The sequence below is a fragment of the Dendrobates tinctorius genome, unplaced genomic scaffold (genome assembly GCF_039654945.1).
Source record: "Dendrobates tinctorius isolate UK_male_01 unplaced genomic scaffold, ASM3965494v1 ptg000147l, whole genome shotgun sequence".
In the NCBI taxonomy this organism is placed as follows: domain Eukaryota; kingdom Metazoa; phylum Chordata; class Amphibia; order Anura; family Dendrobatidae; genus Dendrobates; species Dendrobates tinctorius.
This window is the reverse complement of record NW_027361814.1, coordinates 7,356,369-7,371,022: the sequence shown is the minus strand read 5'-3', so window position 1 is coordinate 7,371,022 and position 14,654 is coordinate 7,356,369. Positions and strand designations below refer to the sequence as shown.

At 47.0% G+C, this 14,654-nt stretch overlaps 1 protein-coding gene across 1 annotated transcript in view; it reads left to right on the top strand.

Annotated features, from left to right (window-relative positions):
- Nucleotides 1–14,654, top strand: part of TCERG1L (transcription elongation regulator 1 like) — a 333,546-nt gene that overhangs the window by 19,532 nt on the left and 299,360 nt on the right. The window contains exon 3 of the mRNA XM_073546380.1: nt 11,882–12,065. Within this exon, the coding sequence (XP_073402481.1) occupies nt 11,882–12,065 (184 nt within the window). The remainder of the gene's footprint in view (nt 1–11,881; nt 12,066–14,654) is intronic.

Genomic DNA, 14,654 nt, shown 5'->3' with positions numbered 1-14,654 from the left:
TTTGCTGCATGATTAAACTGATAAAAAAAAAAATGAAATAGGCAGATGATAGGTAATTATTCTGAAAGAGGAGGATCCATTGTGAAAATTTTGTTTTATTGAAATTAAAATGCATCAAAAATTATTTAGCCTGTGTTTCTCTCTTTCCTTTTTTTTGGTGCACGTATCCCTCTGCTCTATAGAAGGTGTAATGAGCAGAGGACGCTGCTCATGTTTGTTTCCTCTTACAATCCAGACGGAAAGAAGCGACATATGCTCAGCAGTTTCTTCTTTTAGTTCATCTTACAAGTTAGATAAGACATAATGCAGAAACTGTGCAGAAAAGTGCAAATATATAGAGATGAGCATGGACAACCAGAATTATGCCAAACAGAGGCGTAGCTAGGGTTTCAGCTTAGGGGAGGGGTGAAAAATCTGAGTGGGCCAATAACCAGGTAATCCTGACTACAGCTACGTGGCGCACCCTAATTTTGAGTACAGGGGAACATCAACGGATGACCACGCTGGGATTGAAAATAAATCTATATACAAAAACGAACACTGATATTACTACATGGACACCATATAGTGGTAGATACCAGTCCTACAGACCATATAAAAGATCACAGTACAGTTGTCAGGATCCTATCAGTGTCGGCAAACTGCTACGGCTGAGCAGGGTGACTTACCCACACTATGGGTGGGCCCGAGGTCCGATACTACAGTGAAAGTTCAAGCAGACAGGACCTGAGACACTGAAAGTAGTAAGGAGTACAAGGACCTACGATCATGTGACTACAGGGGGAGGGGCTTAGCATCCTACTGCTGCAGATGTAATATACTTACTGCAGAGATACTGTAGTAGAGGAGAGGGAAACGCAGGTCAGACAAGCAGAGGTCATAAACAGAGAGGGCGGTGTGGTACCAGAGGGACGAGCAGAGAATAGTAAAGTCACAGGCAGAGAGTCATACACAGAGAGGGTAGCACAGTACAAGAGGGACAGGCAGAACTCATAACAGGGACAGAACCGGATCAAAACCAAACAAGCAACAAGTTATTAGGCACAAGGCACACGTACGCAAGAGGTCAACTCATTCAGCCGAGGGCAGGAGTATAACTGACACTGGACCTAGGTCGAGTGGCCACTAAATAGCCGCCCTCTGCCAGAGAGAGTCAGAAACAATTAACCCCTGTCTGACCAGGACGGGCCAAAGACAAAACCCCGTCCTGGATCATGACAACAGTTATAGATAGTGTATTACCGCTGACGTTCTTTTTGATGGAATCGTTCACTTTTCACGTCTTTTCCTTCTGGCCCAGACTGACAAGACAACTTCTCCAGCCAGGACTTGTCTGCAGAAATTACAACAATGACACATCTGACATCTCACATTTCCAGCCCCATCCCCATCTATCCCCAACCTTCACAAACTACTCATCCTGCTGATACCCCAATACTCAGCTGCTCTTGCCATATGTGTCCTAATGCACTTGCTGTTTTGTACAATCATGGCTCCTCTTATCGCCCCACATAATAGTGCCACCACTGTGCCCCTTACATAGTAATAATGCCACCACTGTGCTCCTTACATAGTAATAATGACGCCATTGTGTTCTCTAGATAATAAAATTCACGCCTAGAAAACATTAATGTCCTGTGCTAATGCCCCTGCACATTTTGTCCCTAGAAATTAATAATACCACATATGCAATTTTGATGGTCACAGTACTCTGAGTGCCCCTATAACGATAATGCTTAAGTGCCCACTTAACATTTAATAATGTTCCCTAAGTAGCCCCCATGTACAGATCGACTATTCACAGTATAGTGGGACCACAGTTTCCCTATACAGAGTATGATGAGCCCACAGCTCCCCTACGCACACAATGATGAACCAACCGCTCCCCTATACACAGTATGATGTCCACACTACTCCCCTATGCACAGTATGATGAGCCCACAGCTCCCCTATGCACACTATGATGATCCCACAAGACCTACAGCTCCCCTATACACAGTATGATGTCCACACTGCTCCCCTATACACAATATGATGAGCCTACAGCTCCCCTCTACACAGTATGATGATCCCTTTGCTCCCATATACACATTATGATGAGCACGCAGCTCCCCTATACACAGTCTTATGCTAAAAGCGCTCCACTATATAAAGCATAATGCCCCCCAGAGCTCCCCTATATACAGTATAATGGGCAAAAAGCTCCCTTATGCACAGTATAATGCCTTCATAGCTCCTCTATACACAGTATGGTGGGCCCACAGCTCTGGTATGTACGGTATGATGTCCCCCACAATTCCCCTGTACAAAGTATAATGGGCTAACCGCTCCCTTATGCACAGTAGAATGCCCCCACAGCTCCCCTATACACAGTATGGTAGACACACAGCTCCCTTATACACAGTATGATGGGCCCACAGCTCCCGTACATACAGTATGATGTCCATTAGAGTTCCCTTATGCATAGAATGATGTCCAAACTGTTCCCCCAAAGCACAGTATAATAGTTAATAGTGTTCTAACACCGTGCATTGCCCGCACTGAGAGTCACACTGCCAGGAGGAAATTAACTTTATTCCTCACTGCAGCCTAAGAAAGCTCTGGCATAGTTTTAGTCACTACTTTGTGTATAGAGAGCAGCAGCGGTAACTGCGCCTCTTACTCCGACTGACAGCCGGCTCAGCAGCCTCTACCACCCAATAGCTGCACACTGGTGCCCCTATAAATAATAATGCTTCTTAAGTGCCCATTTGACAGTTAATAATGTCCCAAGTCACCTCATGTACAGTAATAATGGCCTCAGCTAATGTCAGTCAAGTGACAACTCTTTTGGCTTCTCTCAATTCTGTTCTTTTTGAAAGAAACAAAACCCTTTTAGTCGACACAAGAACATAGTAAACTTGTGGTCGCTTGACCACCTGAAAACGCCAGTGATATTGCGGGCTCATGCAGCAGCTCCCATGGGTTTTTTTTCACTGCTGGAGTGGTGCTTTAAGCGCCAGTCCCCTTCCCCGGTCATATACTCCTCCTCTGCTGTATTCACCATTTTTTTGACACTGCTCCAGTCCCGCGGCTCCATTTTGTGAGTGCAGTTTATGATTGGCCAGAAGTTAGAAGCTACGTCACTGCAGGATATGGACCCAAGCGGTGCGGTGGCGAAAACAAATGAAATCGCTGGAAGGTGAGTATCAGATGACTTTCTGGATTTAAAGCATCACTCCAGCGGTGAAATAAAAAAAAAATTGCTGGAGTGGTGCTTTAAATGTGATGCAGCTCATGGCTTACCCAGCTGGTAAATATAAAAAGCCCCCTACTTCTGCATCCCACACTACACATATTACATGTGATGGAGTACATATAATCTCATAACAAAACTGTTTAATAATCAGCCCCCCAAGTGCCGTCGCTACTCCCCCACATCAGCCCTCACAATACCCTTGCCCTCTCACATTTACCCCCCAGTGACTTGTCAACCCTACCCACCTCAGCTCCAGCCCCCACAATACCCTCATCCCCTTACATTCACCCTCACTGCCCTGTCTCCCTCTCCCACAACACCCCCATCCTCTTACATTCACCCCCCAGTGCCCTGTCCCAATCCCCCACCTCAGCCCCCACAATATCCCATCCTCTCACAGTCACTTCCCAGTGCCCTGTTGACCCTCCCCACCTCAGTCCCCACAATACCTCCATCCTCTCACATTCACCACCCCAGTGCCCTCTCTCCCTCCCACACAACACCCCATCCTTTCACATTCACCACCCGAGTGCCCTGTCTCCCTCCCCCACAATACTCCCATCCTCTCACATTTACCCCCAATGACCATCACATGTCTATCAATCTAATATGTTTTATCACCACTTACCAATGAAGTTTGCAGCAGGACCAGGAAGTATCTGAGTGAAATGCAGGTGGGCACTAGAACCCAACGTTCCTATCCTGAGTCAATGCCAGCTTGCACTGAGTGTAGTAAACTGCAGCCTGGGAGAAGCTTCTGAGGTCAGTCAGCATAATACAGTGCAGGAGGGAGATTCTGCAACTGGCCACTGTGCTACCACCGTGCAGAATCTCAAGCAGGAACAGGCATTTTATTGCTCTCCTCCTGTGCTGTATTGTGCCTCATCACTGAAGTGGCAGTGCCAGCTCCCAGTGGGCCCCTTCATGTGACAGGGCCCGGGGCGAAGGCCCCCTCTGCCCCCCCCAATAGCTACACTACTGATGCCGAAGTATTTCTCATCTAGTCCTGGGGGTCGCAGCTGTGTGACAGGCAGAAGTCTCATCTGTAGTATAAAGCTCAGGGAACCTTATGTCATATCATACAGTATCATTACACTTCCCCTTTTAGAGGGTGCTTAGGGAGGTAATACCTGTCTGTACGCTACCAGACGCACCTCCGCAGGTTTGCCTCTGCGGGACAACCCATCGGCATTTCCATGATTGCGACCCTTCTTGTGTTGTACATTAAAGTCGTACTGCTGAAGGGCAAGGCTCCAGCATAGCAACCTACCATTGGTTCCGGACACGGTGTGCAGCCAGCTCAGAGGGTTGTAATCGGTTACCAGCGTGAAGGTGCACCCATACAGGTAGGGCTGCAAATGTTGCAGGGCCCAGACCATGGCCAGGCACTCTTTCTCGATGGTCATCTATGCCCCTTCCCTCGGCAAAAGTTTCCAGCTCAGGTACAACATGGGGTGCCCCTGGTTCCCCGAGTCGACCTGGCTGAGTACAGCACTGAGGCCAAACTCCCTGGCGTCGGTCTGTACCAGGAATGGGCGACTGCTGTCAACTGCTTTCAACACTGGAGAGTTGCACAAGGCTGTTTTCAAAGCTTGGAAGGCCGCCTCGCAGCCGGCCATCCAGTTAATAGTCTGGGGTAGCCTCTGCTTGGTAAGGTCTGTCAAGGTTTTTGCAAGGGCGCTATAGTCCTGTACGAACCGCCTATAGTAACCGGCAGTGCCCAAGAAGGACATCACCTGTTTCTCAGTCCTGGGGGTGGGCCAGGACATGATTGCATCCATTTGCTCTGGCTCCGGACTCATGGAACCCCCACCTATCCAGTGCCCCAGGTAGTGGACCTCGCTCATGCCTATTTGGCACTTTCCCGGCTTGATGGTCAGACCTGCCTGGTTAAGACGCTTGAGCACCTCCTGCAGATGCTGAAGGTGTTCCTCCCAGGTGGAACTGAAGATGGCAATGTCTTCCAGGAACGCCACTGCGTACTCCTCCAGTCCCTGAAGCAGGTGGTTGACCATCCGCTGGAAAGTGGCAAGGGCATTTTTCATGCCGAATGGCATGACAGTGGACTTGTACAGTCCAAAGGGGGTGATAAAGGTGGATCTCTACTGCGCCGCAGGGCTCATGGGAATCTGCCAGTATCCCTGACTCAAATCCATGATGGATATGTATTTTGCATTTGCCAACCGCTCAAGCAGATCCTCGATGTGCGGCATTGCGTGTGCACGCAGAACCGGGTTGTCCGATCCTTTTTAGACATGAGGACTACAGGTGAGGCCCATGCGCTCTTGGACCGTCGAATCACCCCCAGCTGTAACATCTCATCGATCTCTCGGCGCATGACCTATTGCACCTCCTCAGAGATCCGATAAGGAGTTTGCCATAGTGGGGTGTGATTCCAGGTATCCACCTCATAAACCGCTAACTCCGTCCTCCCAGGTCGGTTGGAGAACATGGCCCGGAAGGGTTCCAGGGTGTCCAACAACTGCGACCTCTGGGGTACGGTTAAGGAGGCACTTACCTCCATGTCCTCCATGGACCCATTGGCCTTGGCTTGGGCCAGCATGTCCAGGAGAAGATCTTCATCCCCATCCTCAGGCAGGTTTCAGACTGGTAGGATGCAGGCTTCACATTCATGGTGAGCCTTCAGCATGTTGACGTGAAAGGCCTTGCGCCTACCCCAAACATGGTCAAGCGTGACCACGTAGGTGACCGGGTTGAGCTGTTGATGGACGACGTGTGGGCCTTTCCAGGCTGCCTAAAGCTTATCCGTTGGTACGGGGACCAGCACCCACACCTTTTGACCCACCTGGTAGGTCCGCTCCCGGGCGTTCTGGTCAGCCTGAGCCTGCGTCATGTTGTCATGCACCAACTGCGTTAAAGTCTGCATCTTGTCACGGAAGCGCATGACATAATCCACGATGGACACTTCAGAGGGGTTTGGCTCATCTTAACAGGATTCTCTTATCAACCCAAGGGGTCCCCGGACTCGCCTGCGATACAGGAGCTTGAAGGGGGAGAACCCCGTTGAGGCCTGCGAAACTTCTCTGTAAGCGAATAGCATGTGTAGGAGGTACCGTTCCCAGTTACACCCTTGGGTCTCAACCAGCATTCGGAGCATCTGTTTGAGGGTACTGTTGAAGTGTTCACACAAACAATTGGTCTGTGGCTGATACGCACTTGATACCAGGTGCCTCACCTGCATTTTCTCACAGAGAGCCTCCATTATGCGAGACATGAATTGGGTCCCTTGATCTGTAAGCATCTCCCTGGGAAATCCTTCCCTTGAAAAGATGGTCACCAGTGCATCAGCCACCTTATCTGCCCTTGTTGAAGACAGAGCTACTGCCTCTGGGTACTGGGTAGCATAGTCCTTCCTGGGAAAAGAATGGTTATCAGAGGCATCATTACTCAATAAAGCATTGTCAGGTAACACATTCAGTTTCCCATCATCATCATTTTTAGCATTACCCTTATGATCAGATTGGGGAGGGGTGTCAGGGATGTAGTATGCAACCATCTTCCCCAAATCAGTTCCCAATAAAACATCAGTGGGCCGGTTAATGGACACTCCCTCTTCCCTCACCCCACTCCCAGCACCCCTATCAAGAAAAACCCGGGCCACTGCCAATCCCGGTGACAGTCAGGGTTTCCCCCTCAATTAACTCTCCAGGGGCCGCCAGTCCAGGACGGATGAGGGTTCACTCAGCCCTGGTGTCCTTGAGGCCTGTAGCAAGACGGCCCCCATCTGGACGTGCTGAACATTGTCATCAATCCTCCCAACCAAACCTCCCACCAAAAGAACAGAGGTGTTGGGCCCAGAGGCCTTGGCAGGAGGTTCTTCTGCCTTTCCGGACAGGTGACACTGATGTGACCAGTCCGACTGCAGTTGTAACACTTGCGGCCTCCGGAGGGACAGCTGGCCGGGGTACTGGGGCTGGTTGCAGGATTACTCCCTCTCCAGCTGGCGGTGACTGGCCTCCGTGTCTCTGGCTTCCGGTTGGCCTCATAGTTGTCGGCGATCTGCACGGCTTTGTCCACATTTGTTGGTTCTCGGTCCAGGATGAACTGTCGGACCTCAGCTGGGCAATGATGCAGGAACTGGTCTTTGATCACCAGGTCCTTCAGCAGGTCAAAGGTAACAACTGACAGTCCATGGATCCACTGGTCAAAGTGGGTCCTGAGTTCTTGCACCACATCGCTATAACTATTGTGTGGGCCATGTTGGAGGTTCCGGAACTTCATTCAGTACACCTCAGGTGTCAGCCGGTATTTGGCGATCAGGGCCTGCTTGATGGCATCATAGTCATCATCTTCTTCTGGCCGGAGAGAAGCAAACACCTCCAGGGCTTTACCTTTTAGTCCTGGGGTCAAATACCTAGCCCATTGGTCCTGATGCAGCCGGTACTGTCTGCAAGCTTTCTCAAAGGCCCGCAGAAACGTGTCCAAGTCTCCGTCCTTCTCCATCATGGGAAAATGCTCTGGCCGAGGTTTTGGACTCTGGGAACTGTGGGGTTCACTGCTCCATGCTGCGGAGGGCATTTCCCTCAGCCGGGCCAGCTGCAGTTCATGGGCTCTCTGAGCTTGGGCCTCTGCTTGCCGCTCAGCTCTTTCTTGAGCCTGCTGGATCAGCTGCAGCTGTCCAACATGGTCTTTGGCAGGGAGCTGCTGTAGGGCCATTTGCAGATAGTGGTCCATGACTTCCTGGCTGCCGGTCAGGCCGACCTGCACCAGCTGGTCCTCTGCGGCTGCACCATCGGCACTGGTGCTGCCTTCTGTATCCGCTGGGCCCAGGCTCGCCTCCCATCACACCAGCTCAGTGATCAACTGGTCTCTGGTTTTGTCAGTGCCATCAATCTGGTTTGACCTGCACAGGGCCCTCAGGGCTACCTTAATAAGCTGCTTATAATGGGATTCTCCCTGCGTAGCCATGGTTGGCAAATAAAAGATAGAATAGAAAAACAAAGACAAGGGAGGGGATACTCGCACGTACACACAATTGTCTCAGGACTAGTAAACGCTGAGTCTGTTCTCCAAAACCTATGATGCAGGATCCCCGCAGGAACTGTGCAGGTTTTCAGTGAGAGGAATGATTGCTCAGACCAGATCACTAATACTCTATGATTATCCCACCGCTGCCACCAATATGTCACAATCCCGCCGCTGACACCGGTATGTCACGGACAGAGGGACACGACGCACTGCTGACACACGGCTATCACGTGCACCGGGGGGCTTATCTTATTTATGCCACCACTGTCACAATGTGAAAAAAACAGCCAGATAGTCTTGCCCTAACAATTTATCGCAGGGGGTCATTTTGGGTGTCCCACCACTGCTAACAATATTTCACGAACTGCGGGGATTTATGTATATCCCACTTTTCAGTTCCACTTTGGAACTTGCAGCCCCCCTTACCCTCAGGTCAGTCAGCGAACTACACCTGGGATAATTGGTCTCCGGCCAGCTGCTTCAATGAGGACTGGCCACCCGGCATGCTGCAGTGAGGGAAGTATAAACTGCTCTGGCCACAGCCACCCAATTAGTTTATAAAATTCCTTCCGTCACTCTCATCAGTGCCCAGGACCCAGACCACACTTTGCTGCCACCAGTTCCTGATTTCTCTGATTAAGTTATAAACTTAATAGAGTGGTTCAAAGCCAACCCAATTCAGTAGCGTAATTATCTTAAAGGCATGAAAATTTGTTTTTAGAGCATGGAGGCAGAGATAATAAGTTTATAGTTTATTCCCAAAGACTGGCAGTGATTACACAGATAAAAGATTTTACAAAGTTGAGACATTAGATATGTACCATGCAAATATAAAATAAACGGGATTAAAATAGAGATTAACACTTACATTTGCTTAGATGAACTTAGGCTAACCATGTGGGGGGCGGGGCCAGAAGTCTCCCTGCATCTGGGATCCTAACAGCATGGGATCTCCAGCAAGAATGACCTCTCAACTGAGTGAGTGTACTCTATAGTCCTGGGTCCTGACATCATAAAAGGGGTGGTCGGATGATGGTCCTCCCCCTGTTCTTGGAGTTAGAATCTGACTACTAAACTTATTAGAACTATATCTCACAGAGGGTACCTCGTATAAACAGGCAAATAGTATCATTTTCTTTAGCCTGTCGAAGGGCATAATTCAAAACCAAACATGCAGTAATTATATCACACTGTTTAGGAGAAATCCATTTCTCGGATTCTGTCGGGGCTACACCTTAGAAAGAACCACCATAGTGAAGCCAGATTGGAGCACATCGCAGAAATGTCTGTTTCATTTTTCTGTCGCGAACGAGGTCCGAGCTATGGCTTTGCTAATATCTCCCATGCTTGAATTCGCCACATGGTAGAGAACAAAGAACATTCTTTCCACTTAGCTAATTAACATTCCTTAGCTGAGGAGAGGGGAATGTTGGCACAGGAAGTCCCTGGTGTCCTGTTACAGATGCAGGCACAGAGCTGCAGTGTGTGTGAGCTGTGGGTGAGGAAAGGGGGGTCGCAGCTGTGTGACAGGCAGAAGTCTCATCTGTAGTCTAATGCTCAGGGAACCTTATGTCATATCGTACAGTATCATTACACCCTGCATCCTTGGGGCTGAGTCTTGAGACCAAATACTAGCGCTGATTCAGCTGTGCCCTGTGACTGTTAACAGGGTATGGCAACTGTGCTTTTTGGTTCCTCGACTCTGTGAAGTAACAGAGCTCGTTACACACTGGGTGGGGTTTAACCCACGTGTGTCCAGTGCAATACCGCCATTTTGTGTCCGCCATTGCCGAGCTGCAGTTAACATCTCTGCACAGTGGATCCCAGGCTGCAAAAGCCTTATTACCATCTTTATATTATTTGGTGCATTCCGCCAGCCCTAACATAAATACTGAGGTAAACTACTGACCTAATAGTGAACGTGTGAATGTGACCTTATACACAATCTCCACCTGCAGCACCTCACTCTTCTCTATACACAGTCTTATGCTGCAGTAGCACTTCACTTCTCTCATTTTCCCATCATGCCTCTCATTTCCCCCTCACATCTCTCATTTTCCCCCTCACATCTCTCATTTTCCCCCTCACACCTCTCATTTTCTGCCTCTCTCCTCTCATTTTCCCCCTCACACCTCTCACACCTGTCATTTTTCGATCAATCCACTATTTTACCCTCAATCCTCTAATTTTTCACTCACACCTCTTCATTTTCACCTTACACCTCTCATTTTCCTCTCACTCAACTATTTTCCCCTCACTCCAATCATTTTCCCCTCGCTCCTCTTATTTTCCCCTCATTCCTCTCATTTTCACCTCACTCCTCTCATTTTCCTCTCCCTTAACTGTTTTCCCCTCACTCCTCTCATTTTCCTCACACTCCTCTTATTTTCCCCATTCCTCTCATTTTCCCCATTCCTCTCATTTTCACCTCACTCCTCTCATTTTCACCTCACTCCTCTCTTCCCCTCACACATGCCCAGCAACTTCCTGTTACAAGCACAGCAGTGTTATTCATGAGGCTCCTCCCTTTCCCTTGACGTCATGTCTCACAGGAGCAACTCCATTATGACACAATGGAGCTAGATGTGGCCTGTGTGTGCCGCGCTCTGATACTCTGAAGGTGGTGACCCTGATTGTAGCTTGCAGCGGCTGGGATGTCGCAGCCGGTGAGTTTTGCAGAGTGGCTTTCCAGGTGAATGTGTCTCCGCCTGTGTGCGCTACCAATGTAGGCCATGTGGGCGGGGCTTTGTGTGTGGAGTGACTGTGGCTATACGGAGTGTGCGGTGCTATGTGGAGTGGGCAAGGCTTGATACATACACACACATACATACATTTATCTTTATATATAGTGAAGATCAAATTAATAAACTAATAAAGCATCATGTACTTCTGAACACAAACTTTTGACTGCACAATGTTAATTAATACATCAAATAGGTTACACAAAGAGAGACGCAATTAGATTATACAAAAAGATATCTCTTTCTTACTTTTCCTTTTCAGTAGTCAAATCCTGAAATGAGCAGTGTAAGGTGACTGGCCTACAAAAAAAAACAAAAAAACAAACATGATTTTCCGGTACTTTGTCAGATGTTTATTCATTATTTATGTTTCTATAAGTGGTTGTGATAAACTGCAGCTTTTGAGAATTTTGCTTGCATGTTGTGATAATGTATAACATTTTTATAAAATGTTATTTTTTATGGAGTTGAAAATTAGCAATTCACATTAAGGAGATGAAAATTAGCAATTCACAAAAAGATAAGGGTGTACATATTTGTGCATACACTTGCACACATTACTGGTTATAGACTTAGGCCCTAATTCATCAAAAGTATTTACGCCAGAAAAATAGTGTAAAACATTCTCAAAAGTCACCAAATTTTTGTGCAGTGCGAAATTGTGCAATAGTTTTGCAACTTTTTAGATTTTTATGCCAGCTACTGACAAAAATGCCAGATCTGGGAAGAACAGGTTTTGGTAAACATGCCGCTGATAAATTGTGCAAAATTCATTCAATTGGATGCACCTATTAATGAATTTGGCACATCTTATTCTTGCATACCCATGCAAATCTTAATGAATCGTGAGACATGGGCTTCATGGTAATGTTTATACCCTAACAAATTATATTTTATTTTATTTATTTCCCAGATTTTTCTCAACAATTCATTTGCTCTGGATTCTTCTTGGATACACCCAGCTGAGGAATTGATATTATTTCAAGGACTTGAAAAGCCAAGTCGAAGGACAAATCAAGTAACCATGGCTATATCTAGACCATCTGCTGCTACTAGACCACTGCGCACAGTGATATTAACCCCGCAACGAGTAACAGGTCAGTGACAACTAAATAATTTTTCTTATTGATATTTGTACAGAATACAATTGTATGCCAAGTTCTAGGCATGAACTGGTGGTAATTTAGAGAAATAATGACGGTAGAAGTTGTGTAGCATTTGGGTAAGACATATCTCCGTTAAAGGTGTTACAAAGTTGACTTTGTTGTGAAAAACTGAGTTTTCTATGTTATCTGTAGTTTATGATTAAATGTTACCTGTTTTTTTTCTAACCATTCATTAAGGCCCCGTCACACATAGCGACTCACCAGTGATCCCGACAACTATATCAATGTGTCAGGATCGCTGGTGAGTCGCTACATGATCGCTGGTGAGCTATCAAACAGACAGCTTCACCAGCGATCAGCACCAGCAAGGCTTAGCGCGCGGCGTCGCTGTGTACTTTAGTTACCAGCGCGCAGATGCAGGGAGCTGGTAACTAAGGTACACATCGGGTTTCTAAGGGACGTGCGTCACTTAGAAACCCGATGTGTACCTTGGTTACCAACTCCCTGCATCAGAGCGCTGGTAGCTAAGGTACACATCGGGTTTCTAGGCACAGCGCGCCCCCTTAGAAACCCGATGTGTACCTTAGTTACCAGCTCCCTGCATCAGCGCGCTGGTAACTAAGGTACACATTGGGTTTCTAAGTGATGCACGTCCCTTAGATACCCGATGTGTACCTTAATTACCAGCTGATCGCTGGTCTCCCGCCTGTGACACGCAGCGATGCGTGCTGACCAGCGGGAGACGAGCGATCAAAGAAATATCCAGGGCTTTCCAAGAGCGATCAGCAATACCAGCAGGGGGGCCAGTAGCTGATCGCTGTCACACACAGTGATCTTGCTGGTGAGATCGCTGTTGTGTCACAAAACTTGGGGTGATAATTTATTAGTTGACAGAGAACAACGTTATTCTGTGATCATTGATTTTGTTGTGATCCCCTCTACCCAAAGACACTGCTCTAAGGGCCCCGTTACACGCTTCAATGTCCCAGCGATCCCAGCAACGGTCTGACGTGGATGGGATCGCTGGGACATAGTTAGCTGATCGCTGGTGAGCTGTCACATAGGCAGACTCACCAGCGATCAGGACCAGCGAGCATGCTGGTATCCAGTGTAAACAGCGGGTATCTAAGTGTCGCGTGGCTCTTGGTTACCCGCTGTTTACCCTGAATACCAGCTCACAGCATCTGCTGTATGGCACTGGGAGCTCACTGATCGTTGGTCTCTTGCTGTCACACGCAGCGGTGTGCTGCCCAGCGGGAGACCAATGATAGATTTATGGCCCAAACCATTAGGCAACAATTAACGATCAGCCAACTGATCGTTGCTACGTGTCACACGCAACAATGTCATTTCAACATAGCTGCAACGTCACCAAACTGGTGACGTTGCAACAATATTGTTCACAATATCATTTCATGTAACGGGGCCCTAAGGCTTTGGTAGACTGACTCCATAGGATTTTGCCACATGTACTGATATTTGCCTCTGATACTGCTCCATTTTGATGTCAACGTCTTTCTTTAACTGTATTTTTGACAAATACTTTGGCACCACACTTGACTGATTTAATCTGACCTGCAATGACCAGTGTAAGGTGACTAGCTTTAAAAAAAAAAGATGTTGCAATACTTGGTCAGGAGATGTTTCTGTGTTATGTTTACATATGTGGGTGGAATGTAAACTGCAGTCTTTGAGAATTTGAAAAATTGGAGGTGAAAATTGACAATGCACAAAAAGTTAATGCTGGACACACTGCAAGACAGTGAGACTTATTTAGCTACAGAAAAGCTCTGTATCCGTAACACTCATTCAGTTTGACCAATATAAGGCAAATTGTTAAAAGTGTTTTCACGGATTTTGCAAAAATTTGCAATGAGTAAAGAATTTTATAAAATTTTATAAAATAAACCAATAACTTTTCCTTTAAATATTTCGCCATTCAGGTAGTTCTTGCCTGACCTCCATTGATGAAATCACATTTGTCAGTGACTTGATCACTTCAGTAAATCACCAGCCTCAGATGTAATATTATCATGTATAGCTTGTGACCACTGAGCCGCCTGTAATTTTTTTTTTGTATCATGTGAATAATGGATGATGCATCATCAATGCAATACTAGTGGGGAACTCTGGGGAACTCCTGAGGCACCTGAAGATGTAGAAGGTAAGTAAGGTTTTTTATAGTGTAGCGTATTTAGTCTGTGGCATTCACTACTCTTTGGCAACTTTTTAAAGATACCTGGAAAACCTATTTAATTATCAGATAATTACCATGCACTTACTGTCTGATATTGGCGGAGTACCAAGACCCAAACTGAAGTTATGGGAAAAAGAAATTTCACAGGTGGTATATGCAATTCAACTCTTTGTTCAAAGTCTGAATTAAATAAAAAACCTAACATTAAAATAAAACAAAGGCTGGTAAATCAAGGCAAAAATGATAAATGGAAATTCATATACCATATGTGAAAATTACAATACCAAAAGACCCCAGATAAAGCTGTTGCGAAACGTGTGTCGGATGTGATGGGTAAGTCATTTTCACACTTTGTTACTACAGCTCTTGTGGAATAATTCCCC